This window comes from Pezoporus occidentalis, unplaced genomic scaffold (assembly GCF_034315485.1).
Source record: "Pezoporus occidentalis ecotype Australia unplaced genomic scaffold, CSIRO_AGI_Poc_V1 ctg9, whole genome shotgun sequence".
NCBI classification, from domain to species: Eukaryota; Metazoa; Chordata; class Aves; order Psittaciformes; family Psittacidae; genus Pezoporus; species Pezoporus occidentalis.
The window spans coordinates 2,543,462-2,559,190 of NW_026916262.1; the positions used below are offsets into that span (position 1 = coordinate 2,543,462).

Sequence of the window (15,729 nt, forward strand, 5' to 3'; positions counted from 1 at the left end):
TTAAAGAAAAAAAATCTTATTAAATATACATTAGCTGTAATTTGTTTTTTTTTCTGATCCTATCAATTCTAAAGGGTGTTTCAGATTTTTTTTTGTCAAATAAAAAAGAACCTAGTACAGTTCAAGGAAAGATTTTTTTTCTGCTAAAAGGAATGAAATTCCAACTTAACTTTCTTTAGAATACGAATAAAATTTTATACACAAGTGATTCTAAATGTCACTGGCTTCCCATTTTCAATGGTGCTATTTTTTCAGAGAATGTACACACAAAACAATGACCTCTTCATGTAATCTGGAAATGCCAAATAATACCTCAGAGAAAATACTGTTTCCACTTGAGTTAAAATACTCATTTTTACAACAGAAAGAAAATATGAAATCCTAAAATCTCTAGGGATACCATGCAGAAAATCTATATACATAGGAAAAAAAAAGGAAAAAGTAGTAGGCAATTGTTCACACAAGCTAATTCCAAATTAAAGTCACAGTAAAATTAATGAATCTCAGAGGTTAATAAACTGCTCATTTGGCAGCGTTTATTATGGCACATTGTTTGCATGTTTGGCCATTTTTCTCTTATTTTTTATTAATTATAGCTACTTGGAATTGATGATGTCCAGCTTGCACATCAGTGCATATCCAGATTGATGAATGCGCCCCAGATGTTGGAGCCATGTGGAGGGTCTGTCCATACACAGGATTTGTGCTGTAACCCTCAGCATTTTCCTGCAGTGAACTTGCAGGCACTTCTGAGAACAGAAATGCGGCTAACGGAGGAAATTCCAGGAATGTCTCTCGTTTCGCCTCCATCACTGCATGAGAAAGACATTCTTACTGAGAATTAGGTGTATGCTCTTTTGATGGGGTACTCCTGACTGCCCTGTGCTAGCTTTCACTCATTCTGCCTTTTCTCTCCCCCAAAGGAGAGTGTGATACCAGATGATAACACTTATCTGACTACTTTAGTGTGCTTTTCTCCATAGTCCATGTGTATACAGTGGTGTCAATTTCTGAATTCAATTATTTGGGTACTGGGAAAAAAAAACAACCCTCAACAGTAATTTTCTAATTTTCTAGCATGCTTTTTTTATTGCCTTTAGAAATATGTCAATATAAGAATACTGGAGGGATTCTTAGCTTTTGACATTTTTAATTGCCTCTGCTTTGGTTACTATGCAATAGATATTTTCATCACCTAAATATAATGTATCTTTGTAAAATCCTTTAAAATATTATTTCAAACCAATGAATGCCATTTTCTATTTGCATTTAATTTCCTCTCAATGGTAAGTTCATCGGAGTGTAACAATTAATTAACTTAATTAAGCTAACTTAATTATGTTCTTTCATAGGTCAATATGTAGAGCTACTCAGATTAATAGCAGAGCTTGTAAAGTTAATCTTCTTGTATAATGCAAATGATGCCAAGTCATGTATTAAATACCTTCCTGAGTAGCAGATGATACAGGACTGAATGTACTTTAAAGAAGGGCAGAGACTGTGAAAAGGTTAAATAAAGAAAAATGTCTTAGATTTGTTGAAATTCTGAACAAACCTAATTAATTTTTTTAATTAATAATGTCCTTCTAAGAACAGCCCTCATTTCATAAGGCCATTTAAGTTTGAATATACATAAATAAATTTTTACTTCAAAAGCAGAACTGTGTGACAGCATTTTCAAGCCATTTGCGACCTTTATGTTTTGTTATTAAGAAGATTACATAAAACAGTCATGTGAAGAGATTAGACGGAAAAAATGAATTCCTAACTCCAGAGCATTTCCATGTGTACTATATTTCCCAGTTTATTTTACAGAGGAATCACTTCAGTAGTCAAAGGTATTATGTTCTCTTCTGTGCTCATTATTAATTGACTTTTAACACACTTAGACTCTAAGGCTTTTTAGGCATGTGGCTTAGCACTTTTGTTATGAAATATTAATGGGAACTACAGTAATCATAATAATTACTTCTAGAAGCATAAAAAGTAAAATAAAACAGCCCTTCCAAGTGCCAAATGATCTGAATAGGTGACTCAACTCCATTGCTTCAGTAAATGCTTGGAACCCATACTCTGACATGAGGAGCTGGATCATGGGCCAAATCACATTTCAGCCAAGTAACCAAATTTCAGTACTCTCTCCAATGAACCTGACTTCAGATCAGAGGTCGTCACAATATGCTAAATGCATCGCAATTCCAGACTTGTGATCTGTTGCAACTTTCTATCACCACTCAAAGAAAACAAAGTGAAGGTGTGTAGTAAGAACTCTCTACGGTGCTCTGCATATAACTGTAAAGGAAAATACTTCGGAAGTGTGAAAGCCATCATTGCTCAGAAGTTTTAAAACCAAAATAAAGTATTAATAAATGCACTGGAGGGCTCAACCCTGTACCTGCTAGGGGATGGATTCCACCTAATGTTATCTTCTCTTTGTTAAAGTATGTCATGTAGTATTTGTGATACTGCACAAAATGAACATCCTGATCTCAGTGCAGAAGCAGGTTCAGAGCACAAATCAACCTTTGTTCCAAAATCACAGCCCTACAACTGTTGATATAAAGGGGGATAATTTATCTACTATACAGAATAACTGGTAAATTATCACTTATGATTTTTTACCAGAAAACAGTCTGCTAGGTCCATACAGTAAGAAAATTTCCAATTACTTTTCGAAATGGGAAAGCTCTTCAGAAGTGAAAAATTTAGTGTTCAAGAGTAAATATGCAGTTCAACTCACCCTATGTGGGTAACTGGGGTTTTTCCCCTCAGCAGTGTGTCAGGAAGAACAACATACTTGTAGCAACAACAGTCTGACACAATTTTTCTATTAAGTGAGTTCAAGCTAGCAGCTACACAGAACAGAGGGGAAATATTGTTATGCCTATGAACTTTAGAAAAGAATGCACAGCATTTTCACAAGCATGTGCATAAAAGCTTTCCATTTATACATATACAAATGTATACTTTGATATTTTCTTTTGTTCTCTAAGAATGCAAATCATCTTTTCTGCCTCTTGACAATGCTTATTCTACATGATGATTATTTTCTCAAAAGAAAGATGTTGGTGATGGAAATCCAATTATTTAGCAGTCCTCTTATAACAGTAGATTGAGGAAATATCACAAGCATTATTACAAGCTTTGCCATAGAATTATTTTTTATTCCATTCTCTCAGAACATGTTCCATCATACTTTGTTTCAAAAGCAAACACCTCAGTGTCATAAAGTAGCATAAGGATGTTCTGATGATGAAGTTTACACTTTGGGGTTTCAAATGAGACCTCTTTTCATATTAACTTAAATAGTGCTTGTGGGGAAAGGTTTTATCCAGAGAACAAGGAAGGACTATAACTCAAGAAAAAAAAAATGTATCAGCTGCTAATTGTGTTCATAAAAATTAAGAAATGCTCCCTTTGCTCATACACAAAATAATGCAGACGGCTCCCCCAGATTTTCCAAGCATAATGCAATGATTTAAACACTGAGTTCTATAATCCTTTTAAGCTATTGGCACCATACTCATGACTAATGGCAGATGACTTAAGTGTGGGTGTGGTGATTTAAACCCAGTCAGGCAACTTGTTCACTCACTCCCCCCCTTCTTTACCTCCCCTTACTCCCAGACAGACAGAGAGGAGAATCGAAAAGAATGCAACTCCCACGGGTTGAGATAAGAACAGTTTAGTAACTAAGGTATAACACAAATCACTACTGCTGCCACCAATAATAATAATGATAAAGGAAATAACAAGGGAAGAGAATACAACACCTCACCACCAGCCAACGGATAACTTGCCCCCCCCAGCCTGACCAAGCACCCACCCATACCTCCTCCACCCCTGCAGTCTCCCAGCCCTTCCGGGTAACTCCCCGTTACATCCTGGGCATGACGTGCTGTGGTATGGAATACCTCTTTGGCTAGCTTGGGTCAGGTGTCCTGACTCTGCTTCCTCCCAGCTTCCCCTCCTCCCTGGCAGAGCATGAGGCTCACAAAGTCCTTGGCCAAACCAAAACATCCTTGTTATCAGCTCTGTTCCCAGGCCGAAAGTCAAAACACTGCACTGCACCAGCTACCAAGAAGGAGAAAAATGACTGCTAATGCTGAACCCAGGACAGTGGAACACACCTTTTTCTATAAAACAAAACACTATACCTCAGCCGTGCATTACTAATGGAGAGAATTCTGGTCTCTATTTGAAGAAAACTCCAAATACCAAATGTCTAATAGTTCAGAAACAGATTAATGTGTACCCATCTTAATCTTCCTTTAGTTGAGAATCAAAGTATTTTGCACAGCTTTTATAGTTTTAATATAGCACTCAGAAAGCACCACAGATGCATAAGCTGTTCACGTTCATATGCTACCATCACATCATTCAGACTTTACACTAAAATGCTTCGAACACAGATATATGGGGGTTTTGCAGTGAAAGCAGGGAGTTGGTTGGTTAATTCATTTTTTTTTTTACAAGAGAGAATGGCACAGCATTTCTTCTGTATCTGTACTGCTCTGGGAATGCAGCCATACAGGAAGAACAGCTCTGTTAGCCCCTAGGCTTACACTATTAAAACATGATTAATTGATTTGCCATGGGATTAGCAAAGGAAATTAATACACGTAACTCATGTATTTCTATTTTACTTCCAATTAAAGAAAAGGATATGCCTCTTATGAGATTCAGGTTTAAGGAACTGTCAAAACTAGTCTCTCCTTACTTAGATAACCTACCACTGACACCATCACTCCCCTTGGATTAAAGCAGTGCTCAGGAGAAATGGTATCAAGATACAGCCTCCCTCCCCCCCCACCCCCCGCTCGTCATGAAAAAGGAAAGCAAAACTACTTTAACAACAAACCTTCACTTTCTTCATCACTGTATATACATCTAAAAAGCTATATAATTTTTTACTAAATATACGCAACTGGCAGAGACACAATGAAAATGGCCATAGAAAACTGAGTAAGGGTCATGAAATACAATTCATCACCCTTTCAATTTTATCAAATGATTACAGTGTTACTCAAACAAGAGCATTCATACATTTTAAAGATTTTAAAACCTCTGAAACTTAAGTAATCAAAACATGTCCAGAGGATTGTCTTTCAACAGTTCATGGTAAAGAACATTTGATGCCAGGTATATTTTAATGCATGAACTCGGGGCATACCAACAATAGTGCAATTCTGAATTTTGAAAGGATTGTGGGAACAAAATTCCCACTTAAAGCACTACTATTCAAGGGAAACCACCAAAACATATAATTTAATCAAGCATTCTATGAAAGCTTTGTTATTCTACAGTTTTGTAAGAAACTGCTAAGAAGGTCTAATGAAATGACACTGAAATCAGGATGTTACACATCTGTCCCCTTTCAAATGCATGGATTTTTTTTTCTTTCATTTCCACTTTTCAATTCCAATTCTTAAAAAAGACAATAAATGTATACAACACAGGAAACTTCCTTATTTTAGTATGGATACTAATTAAAATCATTCAACCCTTCAAACCTACAGAACTTAAATTTTAATGGGGTTTGCACAGCTTTTGAAAACACAAAATAATGTATCTTTCTAACAACAGAGTTTGGTTATTCTATAACCCAAAGTGTTTCTACGTCTGAAATATGCCATTGAATACAGGCACTTTCCTGAATCCTGCACAGGTACAATTTCACAGGTATCTAAATCTAAACACCCAACATGCTAATTATTTCTGCAGTGGCTTCTGTCATATGCCACATAGCTGGACACTCTCCCTAGGTTACACAGAGTTAAAGCTGATTTTAGAGTATGAAAAGAGGCTGGGAAGAAAGGAGGCAGAGAAGCAGATGCCACCCTGCCCTACTGTTGAGTAGAACTCAAATTTCCACCGTTGTTTCTACTCAGAAGAACAACTGGACAAGCAAACCAAAGCCTCATCTGAGTGATTAAATGACATCCTACACAATTAAAACTGACGGCACAAGTAACTAAGTGCTGGATTCAGACTGGCCTATCTAAAAAGAAAACAAACTGCAAGCAGGCAAAAATATGCCTTATTCAAAGTAATGTGGCAATGAGTCTTTACTTTCTCCTACTAGAAGCTGTTTCTCCTCAAATTTGCAAGTCCGAGTCGCTTTCTGAATATCACTTTCCACATTCTTCTCAGGTTTTCTCCACCTTCCAGAAATCCCTATCTGTAAGCCATTTTGCTTTCTTTAAACTTTTCTCGTTTTTCTGCTTTCCATGGCTGCATTTGAGCTTTTCCTTAATATCTGCCTTCTCACAAGTACTGATGGGTTAAATTCAGAGACATAAACCATTATACAAATAATGCATCAGTCAGCAGCTGTAGTTGATACTAAAAGAATATAAGAAAGAATATAAGAATATATTCCAAGAGATCTCAACTAAAATGAGAAATAAAAAAGGCATTAGTTGAAGTAAAGCTCTGTTTTTTAGGGGTGATTCACAAATGTTTGTTTACAGTGCTGACTTACCCATGCATAACTTAGATGGGTTGTTTCATGGTGGGTTCTGAATTTGGAAATTCAGGATAGTGCTGCTCCCCTCTCAAGGTTCCCTGCAAATCCAACCACAACACTCTTTCTGACTCACCTTTCTCTGTCTTTTTATAAACTGCAGTAAATATGATTTGAGAAAGTCTCATTCCCTTATAAAACACATATAATACTTTATGACCACACATTCAGTAAAACAGCTTCAACATAAACGGAGATATTTAGAAAAATTTGAAGGGTGCATTTTCATCTTTCAATTCTCTAAAGTCGACTCTCCCCCCCCCACCCCAGTTTAGCTGGTTTTATTCCACAAAGACAAAAACTGTATACCCATCTTCCTCTCATCCTTTTACTAACTAACCATGTTTTATCCCTCCTTCTCCAGCACTTTTCCTCTATTTTATATATTTTTTTAATATAATCTGTGCTCTCTCTTTTTGTTTCTCCAGTGGAGTGAGATAAACTGGCAAAGCTGAGACTTAAGAGGCAGAACCCGTGGCACTCCACAAACTAGAAGTCCCTTTGCTACTCAAGAGTATATACAAAAGCATTACTAAAAGTTTATATTAGTCTATCCTCAGGACTCCTTAGATGTGATAACCTGACTTTCTATCTAATTAGAATATGTGGTGAAGTACCTATTTGGAATAATCCAGAAGACACTCTTAAGAATTCTCTTGGCCCTGTACCGCGGAATCCTCTCTTCTTCAGACAAAGTGACAAGACTATCAGAGGAAAGGAGAAATTCAAGAAGGTCTATGATAATTATCTAAAAGCTGCACTGAAGAACTAATAAATGGCACTGCATTTCCTATGGCTAGTATTTCATACTCTCCTTTATTAGGAAGATTATAGTCAAAAGAAATCTGAGAAAAAAAACAAGAAAGACTAGCCTTTATATTATCTGGTACTCAAATATCTTTGATGATGCCGATAATAATAATGAAAATAATTAAAATAACAATAATAATGATTATAATAATGATGATGATAAACCTGTTTGAGGAAGCCAAGATTAATAATGTTAAGGCTACTCCAAATGAAGGGCTTTCTTCTCACTGGAAGAGTTAATTTAAGGATAATAGTGGTTCTCTGAAAGGACAATTGCCACCATAAAATGCAGTTGTGAGCCTGAATTCTACAGACAACCTCTCCTTAGCTATGGTGCGCTGTGACAAGTACACATTGGAGGGACAGAACCCCAAGTCATTGCCTACATTATGGAACTACCTTATAAGCCAGCACTTTCTTGTATAAGAAGGAGAAGTATAGACTTATGTTTGTACTACACCACTAGCATCTAGTATAATTTTTTGGAAAACAAGGGCACAAAAAATGGCACAAGATTAGGTAGGGTCTTTCCTTTGCACAAACCATTTAACCCATCACTTAGCTGGGTTATTAGTTTAAACCTAGTGAAGGGTGACAAAGGCTTTACAATCTACCTATATACCTATGTACAGATTCCACTTTTGGCTCTTCAGTGTCACAGAGTTTAATTTGACAGAATCTAATGGGACAGTAACAGTAACAGGATGTTACTTATCATGGTGTGAAAGACCATGATAAGTAGAAGAAATATTTTCCCAATCACTGATAATAAGAAATAATATTAAAAAGATAGCAGAGGGAATATAGTTGGCTTAGAGGTTCCATTAATCAAGGTCTTGAGATTTACATGGGTCTTGCATGTTGTTGGTATGGGAGAATAAAATTGAGCTTTAGCTTTGAAAAGTCTCTGCTATGAGTAAAACAACACTAGGCATGAAAAACAGAGGCAAACGTGTATCCCCCAACAGTTAACCTTGGAAAAGAATAGACAGAGAATGTCCTACCTCTTCTGGATGTTTCTGTGCCACTGATACCAGCTCTTCAGAGCTACTTCTTGAGGTAGAGGGTACCACATTACCTGGGGCCTCTGAGACCACCTCATTTGACGGTTCGGAGTCCTGAGGGCAACAGAGACAAATAGACCCCTCAGCAGCATGTTGACGTGGCACTTTTGAGAGGAACTGTGCTCTAAGCCCAGGCTGGGAAATTAAAAATACTTGAGGTCTTAAACTCTACTCTTTTTACCCTGGGCAAAAACTACTTCTCTTACCCCAGAGGCAAAACATCTGTCATATATTTTCTCTTAAAATGGTAGCACTTTCTTCACAAGAGCATTTTAAGACTTATTAAATAGCCATACAGTATTTCAGGATTGCAAAGTTCTAAATAAGGATGCTTGTTTTGCCCATACCTACCCCTGCTCTTGAAACGCAGGGAAGGGAGTATTACATTTCATCCCCCTGTTCAAGGTAATGGTTTCTGCAAAACAGCTGGGACCATGCTAGAATAATTCCCCCTCCCCCCCCCCCAAATGTATTTTACCAATCACTGCAAACCAATATAGCACACAACCTGGTAAGGTTAGAAAAGTTAGTAGAGTTGTCTGTCTATTAGTAACTTTACCACTACAGTAAAATAAATAAAATAAAAATTCTTAAGTAGTTTACATTCTATTTTCCAAATTACCTTGATTTTGCAATGCAACATGACAAGATCAGTAGAAACACAACCCGCTTTAATACCTTCACTGCTTCACACAGTGGTTTTGATAACTGCAGAACATAGATTGTGATATTTTACTACAGAGAAAAAAATCCATTAATCAGTACTATTTCTACTGTGCCTTGTGTAATGCTCATTACAGAAGATATTTTAGATGTCATCGCTTAGCAAGCAGAATACGTGCTTTTGATATATCACTTTTTCTCTACGGCCATTAATTGCAATGAAATCAAGATTATATTTTGGAAACTGCAAGCTGAAAAGCTCATTATTAAGTTTTTCAACATAACAACCTCTAAAAAGTAAATTAAAATTTCATAATAATATTCAGCATTTGTGGTTTAGCCCAATGAAACTTTCTGACTGTTGGAAGGGAAAAATGAATGCTGTTTCAACAACTGTTACTGAATCACAAGGAGATTCACAGGTAAAAGCAGATACTGTAAAAGAATTAATACATGGAAGGGGTTGCTGGAGGTTCGAAAGTTGGGCCTGGTAGGGGAGTATCTCTATTTTCTACACCTTTTCAGAGGAATCCCTTTAAAATAGCTTTAGAGATTAAAGATCTCAAATAATGCTTTTTATGTCTCCCATTGCACCACCTCTCTGTGACTTAAAAAAAAGGATATTCTGGCCCATTCTGTTGGCTTACCAACTTAAGTTTAAGGTTTGGTATGAGTAAGACATTTTAGGAAAACTCAGCTTTCAGTGAAGGCTAAAGAAAACCACCAATTAAATGTTAACAATGAAATCAAACTGCCATTGCACATAACTCTTTTATGGGCATAAGCACTGGATCTGTGGAACAGAAGGAAAAATAAGATACCTTGGTAGAGCTATAATCCCAAATAATTCCATGACAACGATATTAAAACACTAATTTAATTAATTTTCAGCTTTGACAGCTCCTGCAGATAATACCAACACCACATCTAAATGCACTGAACTAGGAGGAGGAACAGCTCTAGCATTCTGATTACAGAAGTCTGCAATTCCTCTACTGACTGTATGAAACCCCATGCTCTGTATGCCATAAAAATAAACCTTGCATTGTGTTAATCCTGAAAGCTCACTGTTTTTCCTAGCAGATCTGGACTTGAAGACACAAACATCCTCTCTCTCAAAGGCTGCCTCATTTTGGTTTTCAGTAAACTATGACGATGAAACTATCTCTTCTTGTTAACCCAATTAGCCATGAACTGGCTCTGAGTACTGAACAGTATGGTTTTGTTTTCTCCTCGAGAACTGGGAACTTAAATCACCATCATGCAATTTATCAGCTCAGTATGTTTCCAGCAGCTCTTCTGCACTACTTACAAATCCAAAAGTAACAACCACATCTGCTGGAAGAAAATGATGTACTTGTCTGAATCCTTTGGTTCAGTGATTTCTCTCACTGAATTCTGCCTGTCTTTTGTGCCTGAACAAATTTTTATTATGTTTCTATTACCTGTGGGCAGATAATGGCAGTAACCATTTATTGTTACTTATGTTTTCTTAAAGTAATAAACTTCTCTTTTAAAAATTATCTGACCAACTGTAATTTGGTAAACACGTATTCCTGTTACAGCCCTTGTGCCTCAACAGGATGACAGATTCTTTTCCACCATCAAGTCTCAAATATTTTCTTCTGAGCAGCTTGACCATCCTTCCCAATAGGTCTCTTAAGAAACAGCTGGCTAATGCAATACTTCAATTTTTAGGAAGATGGATGAAAATCACATTTTATTATTCAGAAATCACAGAAAACGTCCCTCTTTCCAATTACGTTGGTTTTACTACCTCTTTCCACACTGCTGTCACTTCTTAGGAAAATTGCTTCGAGCCTGAACATAGGTAAGAAAGACAATCTATGTTGACCTGAACTAATTTGGCAATATATGAACTAACGCTTTCAGAAATAACCATATTCAGTAAGAGGAATGAGATCCTTTAATGTAAGGTACAAAGATAAAAATGCTGCAACGTGCAAGTGAGAACCTTCAGAAAGCTTCTTCTCTGTGTTATGAGTACATGGCCAAGTAAGCAACAGTTCTGGTTACAACTCCTGGTAATGTTACTTGTACTCAGGCAAATAAAACATGAAAATGTGTTAGCATCACTTCTCTTCGTAAAAGAAAGGCAAAAAATCTGTATCGCTGACATAAACCAGTGCCTTTTCTGAAGAGGTGTTAAATGGAAAAAAGTTCTTAAAAAAAAACCTGAAATTAGCTTATTGTCCTTCCTATTATTATCACAACATACTGTACTGACTTTGCAAAACGTCATTCCTTTCTTCTTTTCAAGGCCTTGCATGATGAAAACCATGCCAATGTCTTATGGCTCTGTAAGTCTCAACTGCAGCAGTGATGGACACGACTGCTCATGGACAGGTAATCAATACAGTAAGTAATTTGGTACACGTCTTTTCTGATGCTTCAGCCCTTCTCATTTTATTAAAATATTGTTGTATTTTCTGATCTACATAGGAAAGCTCACATCAGCATTTTGAAGTCTGATAGATCAACATATAGCTCTTTAATGGATCACAATATTTAATTACATAAATTAATAAATTAGGGGGAAAACCACTACTATGTGGTACTTTCAGTTTCCTGAAAATACAGAAATTCTGTATGGAAGTTTAAATGCATTATAAACAAATAAATTCAGAATGCGCAGTAACTATGTTTTGCCTGCAAAATGCAGATTGTGATCAAAGCTCCACAGAACATGATTTTTCTTGGACTTGGGAAACTTTGAAGAGGAAACATGAAACGTGTAAACATTCTACTGTGTTTATGCAAGAAAGACAGCCCTGTTTTGAATTATATCCCTTTTCCTATGACCCAAATGCTCATGCAGTTTAAGATACCACAACAGCATTGGTTTGAATCAACCACAGTTCTGCAAAAAGTATTTTAAGTCAGTGTCGACACAAACACATAACAAATCGGGTATTCTAGTCCTGGGATGGAACTTGCTTGCTCGCCTCGGCAGCAGACACAAAGATGCACATGGTTAAATTCTGAGTCTTGGACTGTCAAGATTTTATTTTAGTTTTTAATTTAGTCAGCAAAGATCAAAGGAGACAATGACTGGCAGGAGGTGAGGAAACAGACGTGCATCGAACTGTAGCACCTCTCTGAAAGCATTCAGTTCTTTTCTCCCCTCCCTCCCATTTGGTGTATTTGCTATTTGCATCCACTGCAACAGAAGCAAACATGTGCCTTTTAGCTTTGTCCCTTTTGTGAGCAGAAGCATCACTGATACAGTATGCTGATAAATCAATAGTGCATACAGATGTGATTTGTGAGCTACATAAAAGTGATAGAATTCAGAGAAAAACACATTTCATGCTATGCTGATATTGTGGCTTAATTTGAAGATTTCACTATTTTTACTTCTGGTTTCTTAAAAACCAAATAATTAAATTTAGTATCAAGACACATATACACATATGTATTGCATAAGTAAATATTATACAGAATTTTATATACAGACATGTATATTCATAAGGAATGTTCAAAGTGAACATTATGGTAAGGAAATACTGTAATCTTTTACCAATCCATGTTACCATCAGCACAGATGTCCCACACAAAACAGAAACATACAACACAGCTGCTGATTTTGAAGAAAATGGAGAATTGATGCATATTTTTTGAAAGTGTGCATGAAATGCTTTGCTAGAAAGCATAAGAAGTTGCATTTGGAGAAAGATGATGGAGAAATAGTGTCTCACAATGGTATTTATATCAGCTAAGCAACTTTCTGTCACGGCTACTTTAAAACAAAACCAAAATAGAATTGAAAGAAATCAACCCACAAACCCTTTATAAATGACTTCAAGCTGACAGGTTTGAATATATTATGTTAACTCTGAATCAGTTTTCATGTACCATCCTTTACCTTGGTCCAGTTGAAAATTACACAAGTCATAAATTAGCTTTAAACGAGTTTTGAATCAGCCTGGAACTCCTTTTCAAATTAAAGAGCCGTCAGTATATTACATGTTACTGTCATTTTATTACCCCAATCAATTCTGTGTGGCCTGAGGTAGAAAGAAAATGGATGCTGTCTTCATTTGCAAAGGGTTTATCTCTCACACCAGGCTGTGAAAACATGACTGCAGTAATGAATTGGAAGCAAAAGTTACTAACAAAGACTTCTAACAGTAACAAAGTAGAAATATTTGTCCCCCTTTAGACTTACAAAAGAGGGGGAGGGAGGAGGAAGCTCTTTCTGCAACATGAAGGCAGCTTCTTAAGGCTGAAGGACTAAGGGAAGAAATTAGCACATTTTTATCAAAGTGCTAAAGTGTTGGCAGCCTCACAGCGTATCATTTTCAGTGCTGCACAGCAAAGCCCTCCTGAGGGAGACCAAAGGTGCCTCTCTAGCCCAGACCACAGAACAGCCCTTCACCAGCTGACTGACTGGTCCTACCATCCTTACCCTCTCTTGCATCCCAGGGGTATACTTTGAAAGCAAGAATTTGGTAAGATCTGGTGAAGACAAGGTATCTGCTGTTCTCCACACTTCACAGGTGGACAAAGTAAATTCCACGGGAAAAATTTAGCATTTATCTCAATTGACTCATATGCAAGATCAATCACTGCCATTCCTAGGATTTTACCCTTTGTTAATGAGATAAAAACGTGGGCTTTGCACTTTTAAGTCATGCTCCACAGCTGTAAAATTTCCCTTCTTCTTTCTGTTTGCCTTTGTCACTCTCCTCATGCTGATTTTATTTAACATCTGACCATGTCCTCTCTTCCTCTACCCTCTCCAAAGACAGGAAATTACAAATGCAACCTTCAGCGTACATGTGCTAACCTCCTACGCTGCCAGTCACAGAGGCAACACCATTGTCATGTCCTTGGCAATTTTTTCTCTCTCCTGAGAAAGAGACCATGACTTCTGTGTTTATACACTGTTAGCACAGGATCTCATTCCCAGCTGACTCTGAAACTACTTCAGTTCATGTAATAAACCTTAACCTAGTTCTAAACCCTCTGCCTTCTTTTAAAGACAGAAACAAAAGAAAAGCCTTTTATAATTATCTGTTTCCAGAGCGATTACATTCTTTAGCCTCACACTACTCTTTTTTTAATTCAAACACATTGCGCAATGCGAAGGACATTAGGGTACAAGAAGTTACAAGAAGTTTCAAGGTACAAAGTTGCAAGAAGTTTCCAACAAATACCTGTCTGTTTCAATTTATAATCCATGTTTCAGTAAACTAAAGCGCTGACAAAACAAGCTTGCATCTCTGAAATCTACCTGCATTTCCAAGCGTCAAAGGATACATTCCCACTTTTACTGTTACTTTATAATAAGAATGGCGTGCTACTATTGCCAATATTTTACTAGAAATGTTTGAACAAAGTATGAAAAGAAATGGTCACACATTTTCTCTGCATGCCTTCTTCAATGGAAAAAGAATAATGTACATATATTTAAAGCTAGAAAGAGTACTCTCAAAATAATGTTTTCCATATTTATTCATCCAACTTTATCACATGCAAATAGAAACGGCAAACAGGAGAACATTTTATCACTTAAAGGTATTATTCACTGACCTCTGGAACCTGAATTAGTTTCCCCTTTCTAACACATATTTTCTATATTTCCATTACCAAGTGTACCAATCTTACCTCTCTTTGACTGAATTCTCTGCCTTTCAAATCAAACTCTCCTAGATTATTGTATTTCCCTTGTACTTTTTCATAATTCATTATGTCCCAACATTCAAAAGCTGTACTTTCAGCTACCCTTTCAATAGCTGCTTTTTCTGACCCCAGAATTCTCTGAACAGTATTCAAAATCAACTCCTAAAACACCATAATTAACAAAATCACATTAGGATACAAAACCAGAAATTAAACATCAAAATGTAGATTCCCCACACTAACCTCATCTCGTATGTATAATACAAAGGAATACAACTTTCCTGCTACTGTCATGGATTAGAGCCACTGATCACGGTTACATGATGGCTTAAACTACTGGTAAAAATTTCTGTACAATCATGCACACCACCACCAGAAATTTTTAGAATTTCTTCAGTAAAGGGAAAATGCCAATATCCGTCCTTTTTGTGAGAAATCTCCCATGTCTTGCAGAATCTGCTAATTATCTGGTGCACCAGAGCAACAGATTTTATACAAATATCCTTTTGCAGGATATTAATATATTGACAAGACTGCTGTACTATGCCATTATCACTGCACATAAGAGTAATTCCTTTTTGTTTTCTCTTTTATTGTTTGTACTGCTTTCTTTCTATATATTGTTCAGCTGTTTTTTCTTATTATGAATTAGGTTACAGGCAGGCATATACCATATCCTAGAAGGTATTTTTGTCACTATTTTATATTATATGAAGTTTTAAGTCCTTTTATGGAGTTCTAAAAGCTCCTTAAGACAATACACACGTAATTTGTTACTGCTGGACCAGGATATTTCCTCTTCCTTGTGTTCATTTTGTACAGCTCTGATCTCTCTGATCACTCCCCCACATCTATGAAAAAAAAAAACCCAACACCCAAAACTTGCAAACCAAATTCTGAAACACATCATAAGCATCTACGGCCACTAAGTGTGGTGCTTACTGTGCAGCTGTATGTATGTTGCATATAAGTGCAATTGTTGACTTCCAACATATTTACAGAATGACACAGACATCTTAC

General features: G+C 36.6%; 1 protein-coding gene across 2 annotated transcripts in view; it reads right to left on the minus strand.

The window, feature by feature from the left end:
* The window catches only part of PHF14 (PHD finger protein 14), a 161,945-nt gene that overhangs the window by 27,831 nt on the left and 118,385 nt on the right, over positions 1 to 15,729 (minus strand). For both annotated transcript variants that reach the window (XM_062605005.1, XM_062605003.1), the window contains exon 18: positions 8,341 to 8,454. In XM_062605005.1, coding sequence (XP_062460989.1) covers positions 8,341 to 8,454 — 114 coding nt within the window. The remainder of the gene's footprint in view (positions 1 to 8,340; positions 8,455 to 15,729) is intronic.